The sequence below is a fragment of the Myotis brandtii genome, unplaced genomic scaffold (genome assembly GCF_000412655.1).
Source record: "Myotis brandtii unplaced genomic scaffold, ASM41265v1 scaffold569, whole genome shotgun sequence".
Taxonomy (NCBI): domain Eukaryota; kingdom Metazoa; phylum Chordata; class Mammalia; order Chiroptera; family Vespertilionidae; genus Myotis; species Myotis brandtii.
This window is the reverse complement of record NW_005370127.1, coordinates 592,152-598,858: the sequence shown is the minus strand read 5'-3', so window position 1 is coordinate 598,858 and position 6,707 is coordinate 592,152. Positions and strand designations below refer to the sequence as shown.

The 6,707-nt window shown below is 36.7% G+C and overlaps 1 protein-coding gene across 9 annotated transcripts in view; it reads left to right on the top strand.

Annotated features, from left to right (window-relative positions):
• ELF1 (E74-like factor 1 (ets domain transcription factor)) overlaps positions 1-6,707 on the top strand; it is a 131,424-nt gene that overhangs the window by 90,088 nt on the left and 34,629 nt on the right. For all 9 annotated transcript variants that reach the window (XM_014549730.1, XM_014549732.1, XM_014549728.1 and 6 more), the window contains one exon: positions 4,951-5,131. In XM_014549730.1, coding sequence (XP_014405216.1) covers positions 4,951-5,131 — 181 coding nt within the window. The remainder of the gene's footprint in view (positions 1-4,950; positions 5,132-6,707) is intronic.

The following is a 6,707-nucleotide window of genomic DNA, read 5'->3' as shown; positions in this document are numbered from 1 at the left end:
GCCGGGCTGGGGGGACCCCCCCCCCCCCCCCCCCAGTGCACAAATTTTTGTGCACTGGGCCTCTAGTATATATATAAAATTCACTGTGTTTAAGGCCGACTATAATAATGTACAGGTAAAGAAAATGGATCCTGGAGTCAGTTTAAGTTAAGATTCTACCACTTACTAGCTATATGACTTGTGGTAAATTATTTCCCATGTATAAAATAGATGATCCAATGTATCTCCCTCATAGGAATTTGTGATGGTTAAACAAGGTGGTAATCCATGTAAAGCAACAAGCAGAATCCCTGGCATATATTAAGTGCTAATAAATGTTAGCTAGTAGCAATAGCAAAGGCAGGTATATATCCAGGGTACATGCTACTCCTTCCACCTCTCCATTTTGTCCAGAGACAAAATAATCTCTTCTATTGTAATGTTAGAAACCTAATCGTAAACTTAGGATCTAAACCTTTACATCTTAACGAAAGAAAACCTGGGACATGCCTTTCCAAGACCAGCTAGCGCTCTTCTTTCACGTAAAGTGAGGAAATAAGGTCATGACAGTAGGATTAGAGAAAAGGCCCTAGGCCTCCTGATTCACAATCTTTGTTTTTCACATATTGCTACCTTCTAAATCATAGAACCATGTGACCTTTTCATTTTTTTAAAAAAACATATATGTTTTTATTGATTTTAGAGAGGAAGCGAGAGGAAGAGAGAGATAGAAGCATCAATGGAGTGCCCCCTGCATGCCCCTACTGGGAATTGAGCCTGCAACCCGGTCATGTGCCCCAATTGGGAATTAAACCGTGACCACTGATCTACACCAGCTGGGCCTTGTGGACTCATTCTTTTTGTTGTTGTTGTTAATCCTCACCCAAGGATATTCTTTCCATTGATTTTTATGTTTATTTACTTATTTTTAAAAAAAATATGTCTATTGATTTTTAGAGAGAAAGGAAGGGAGAGGGAAAGAGAGATAGAAACATCAATGATGAGAGAGAATCATCAGTTGATCAGCTGCCTCCAGCACAACCCCTACTGGGGATCAAGCCCACAACCCAGGCTTGTGCCCTGACTCAGAATCAAACTGGTAACCTCTTGACTCATGCATGGGTCACTGCTCAACCACTGAGCCACAGTGGCCAGGCTTTCCATTGATTTTTAGAGTGGAAGGAAAGGGAAGAGACAGACACTCAATTGGTTGCCTCCTGCACACACCTCAACCAGGGCTGGGGATTGAGCCTGCAGCTCAGGTACATGCCCTTGAAAAGAATCGAACCCATGACCCTTCAGTCCTAGGGCTGATGCTCTGACCACTGAGCCAAACCTGCTAGGGCCAGACTCAGTTTTTTGTTTTGTTTTGTGTTTTTTTAAATATATTTTTATTGATTTTAGAGAGGGAGAGAGAGATAGAAACATCAATGGTGAGAGAGAACCATTGATCGGCTGCCTCCTGCATGCCCCCCACTGGGGACTGAGCCTGCAACCTCTGCATGTGCCCTTGACCGGAATTGAACCCAGGACCCTTGAGTCCACAGGCCAACGCTCTATCCACTGAGTCAAACAGCTAGGGCTGCACTCAGTTTTAATTAAGCTTTTGTTTCAAAGGAAACTATTTTTTTCTCTCTACTTTTGTGTGTTTGACATTTTTCTTTAAATAGCTTTGAATTATTAAAATATTTAAACTGAAAGAAAAATGATTATTTAAAGCAAATTAGTATATGGTTGACTATAGACTGTCTCTGTGATGGAACAAAAACTGGTAACAGTGGTTTCCTCTGGGGAGGGACACTAATAGTGGAAGAGAAGTGGCTTTGAGTATAATGGTATGTGACAAGGGGCTCCTGAGACCTATTAATTCGGGAGGATAATCAATTCCTTCAATTCACTTATAGTTAGTGGAGTAGGACCAGGAAGAACGTAGTAGCAGATATCTGTAGTTATTTGAAACTATGTAGATTTGGATAAAATTTTGGAGATATGCCTTGTAATAGCCACACTCTTAACACTTAACCCAAATTTCAGGGGCCAACGAGAGTTGGGTAAGGAGGAATACTTTGGTTTCATTTAGGTGAGGACTGCTCCTGTGAATTGCATCTTTGTATGTCTGACTTAGTGGGTGATCCTAGGTAAATTTCTTAACCTAATTTCTCATCTGCCAATAGATGGAAATGGTAAGCCCTATTCCTACCTAGTACATAGGGTTTTTCAGTATAAATTGAAGTCATGTAAAAATTAACTCAATTCTAGGCTCAGCTTTGTTAGAATACTAGGCGCTTAACTTGAACTCTTAAGGAGAGAAGTGTGTTAACAATCACATGCTGTTCGTACTAGGTTGTATTGCATGTTCAGTATTCGACTCTCAAAAAAGAGAAAGGGAAGGCCAGAATCAACTATGCTTTGGGCACTTTATGTGATACTTTACTGTGTGTGTGTGTGTGTGTGTGTGTGTGTGTGTGTGTGTGTGTGTGTGGAGAGAGAGAGAGAGAGAGAGAGACAGTGTAATCTTTGAGCTACTTTCTGTTTAAAACTTACGATTTTGAGAGCCAGTTTACTTCTAACTTCCTCTTTTCTGAAATAGGAAGAAACATTTTGAAATAAAATTATCCTAATATATTTTAGGGTTATTACCTATAAATTTCAGAGCATAGCATTCAAGGAAGCACCGATAATATCTGTTTAGCACCTACACTAATCATGTAATAAATTTAGGCTATTAACTTTTACAATAGAAGTAATAGTTAACCTCAGTGTACAGTGCTACGAACATACACATTTTTAAAAATTGAGGCTGCTTAGTTACAATGAAGCCATAAATAGCATTCTTAATATAGTAGACTTACTCAAGGAAAATAAAGTACCTGAAATTATCTATGGACAGTAACTTTTTCTTACATTTAAGAAGATAATACTTTATAGGGATATGTTTAAGAAACAGGATAGTTACATACATATTCTTGAGCTATCTTCCCTTAAGATACTTAATTACAAAGGAGAAAATAATAACTTCATAGTGGATAAACCTGGTAGACACAATCACGCTAACGAAGTGATAAGTTAATATCACTAGTAATTGGACAAATAGCTGGTTTGAACCTTCTGGTATGATGTGTCAGAAAGGACACAACATTACTTCTTTGGCATTCTTGCCAAAAATGCAAATTGAATGTAATCATGAGTTAATATCTCACAAACCCAAATTGGGGGACATTTTAAAGTCTCGAAAGCACCCGGCTGGCGTGGCTCAGTGGTTGAACATTGACCTATGAACCAGGAGGTCATGGTTCAATTCAAGGTCAGTAATACATGCCAGGGTTATGGACTTTATCCCCAGTAGGGGGCAAGTAGGAGGCAGCTGATCTATGATTATCTTTCATCATTGATGTTTCTATCTCTTTCTCCCTCTCCTTTCCTCTATGAAATCAATAAAAACATTTTTTAAAAAGTCTCAAGAGCATGAAAGAAAGAAAAACTGAACAACTACTCTAGATGAAAGGCATAGAAATTTTTCCAGATTAAAAGAGTTGTCATACCTTGTATGCATATATGCTTAACCAATGGACGCAGACAGTGGGGTGATGAGGGCCTGGGGTGGGATAGTGGGGGTGGGCTAGAGGTAGAGAGGGCGGTGAGGGAAAAAAGGGGACATATATACAAAGATTTTTTTTTTTAAAAAAGGGGCTTGTCATAAACATGATGAAACCTATGAGCCTAGATTGGATCCTGAACCAAAAAAAATTTTTTTTCATTTTTTAAAAAGGACAAGGACATTAATAAGACAATTGCAGAAATTTGCATAAGGCCTGTAGATTTAATAATAGTATTATATCACTATTACTTCTCTGATTTTGATCATTGTGCTATCTTTATATAAGATAATATTCATGTTTTTAGGAAACATACTCTGAATTAGAGTTAAAGGATCAAAATGTCTACTGCTTTCAAATAAATCATAAAAAATATAGATGTAGAAATAATAATATAGAAAGAGAAAGATAGACATGATTAAAATTTAAGGAATGTGGATGAAGTTTGAAGGGGAATTCTTTTACAACCTTTTTAAGCCTGAAATTATTTTTAAAAAGGAGATAGTAACTTAATGAGATTTGTCACTAATTAATTGATTTTTCTTTTTTGCATCAATAAGTTGTTTATTGAATACCAGTGGTTTGAAGGATGATGATTTGCAGAAAAATGTTAATATGAAACTGTGGCAAATGAATAATACCATTACAAAATGACAGGTCGGACAATATAAAAAGAGTTGATAAATGTCAAAGCATTTTTACTATATTTGAAAAGTAATACTTTTATAGACAGCCCTCATTATTACATTACGATTCATGTATACATTATATCAATACATTCAAAAAACTTTTTTCACATTTAACATTGAATTTTTGCATAAACAATTAACTGATTTTTGAGAAAGTTTTTCAAAATCCTCTCTGGGTCAGCTTCCTCATCTGTAAAATGAGGTGACTTGGACTAGATTATACTTCAAAAGTCATTTCAGTTCTAAAATTTTAAGATCTTATAACTAGAAAGAAAATGAAAGTTAATTTTCCCATTTGAGTCAAAAGCGGTTGTTAAACACAGCCTGTGTGCCAAGTGACAGTGTAATATTTATTTAAACTCACAGATATTTTTCTGTCAAAGAAACTTTTGTTGAGATTTTATTTCATCGGACATTTGTATGCAACTTCCCATGCATTAATGATATGGTAAATTTAATGTGGTTTAAAAGTATACTTTTCCTGTGAAAACTTGGTTGTCAAGACTCAAGATTAATTATGAAAGTTTATGTGGTCTTAATATTCACAGCAGCCTAGAAGGATTGTCAAGTACAAGTAGTTAGTTGATGATGTAAAAACGAACTTGATGTTCAATGTAAAATAATTTTTGGTTACATTTAACAAAAGAAAATTTTTGTTGATCCTTTTTTCCCCTCACCTCTCCCAGCTTGGTGATCCAGCTATTTTTCCTGCCGTAATTGTGGAGCATGTTCCTGGTGCTGATATTCTCAATAGTTATGCGGGTCTAGCTTGTGTGGAAGAGCCCAATGACATGATTACTGAGAGCTCCCTGGATGTTGCTGAAGAAGAAATCATAGATGATGATGATGACAACATCACCCTTACAGGTAGGTGTGTGTGCCTCCAGCAGCACCTTACTTCAGCCTAGTTTTAGGCAATGCGTGAGCCCTATAATTTGGGGGGACATACAAGGTTCCTAACTTGGTTTTGAATAACTCTATTACCTGCATAAGCTAGAGCCCTGCAGGGAAAAAGAAATTAACCTTTTCTTTCTCATCTGCCTATGTTTCTTGGTGCTTTCTCACCTCTCCTTTCTTCCCTAAGTATATTGAGAAGAATGTGACAAAATAAGGATGCATGCAAGAGGAACAAAACCAAACCAATTCATCAAGTCTTCTTTGAGCACTTATGTACCTAGCTCTATATTCCTGATAACAATGAGAAGTTGTTAGTAGGGAAAAAGGAAAGTTTTGTTTTCTTTTGTTTTTTATTGCCATCACATAAAGCAAAATAGGAGGCCGTGATCCAGATGTGGAATAAGGTGCTGAGGTTTACTAAAGAAGGTTCCTCTTCTAATTCAGTCAGAACTAGGAGGACTTTTCAAAGTTGAAGAGTTCACTATGCTAGTGCTATTTTCTTCAGTTTTAGAAATCAGTGCATGCACTGGTATTATTATACATTTACATGCTGGAAGTATTTGAGAAAATCAATATTTAGAAGCAGAAGTTATTTAAGTATTCTTTTTTTAAATATATTTTATTGATTTTTTACAGAGAGGAAGGGAGAGGGATAGAGAGTTAGAAACATCGATGAGAGAGAAACACCGATCAGCTGCCTCCTGCACACCTCCTACTGGGGATGTGCCCACAACCAAGGTACATGCCCTTGACCAGAATCGAACCTAGGACCTCTCGGTCCGCAGGCCGATGCTCTATCCACTGAGCCAAACCAGTTAGGGCTATTTAAGTATTCTTAAATTAAAAACAACAAAATTAACATTAGTCACAACATTATTAATTAAATCTAGATCTTATCAGTATTTTACCCACTTCATACTAATGTCCTTTTCCTGTTCCAGGATCCTATCTGGAATCTCATACTGAATTTAGTTATTTCTTCTCTGTCCCTTCCAGTCTAACAATTTCCTCTGTCTTTCATTGTCTTTCATAACATTGACACTTTTGAGGAAAAGTGGTTAGACATTGTAGAATATCTCTTAATTTTGTGTGATGTGTTTTCATTGGAATGAGATAAATGTATTTTGGGCAACAATATCATCAAAATGGCATTGTCTCCCTAGTGTGTCATCTATAATAATAAAAGCATAATATACTAATTAGACCGGATGTCCTTCTGGACGACCTTCTGGATGAAGCCGCGGCAGGCAGGGGTAAAAGCCCCTTGCACGAATTTCATACATTGGACCTCTAGTATTAACATAATTGATTAAAAAATACACTGTCTTAATTAATTCTTACAACAGAAAAAAACCCTGAAATTAGAGAGAGGTTAAATTACATGATTTGCCTAAAGTCACAGGCCGAATGACTGAGCCCCCATTGATGAACAACACTTAATTTGTCTATTTTGTATAAAGCATGTTCTTTTTGTTTTTAATTAAATCTTTATTGTTCAGATTATTACAGTTGTTCCTCTTTTTTCCCCCCATAGCTCCCCTCCACC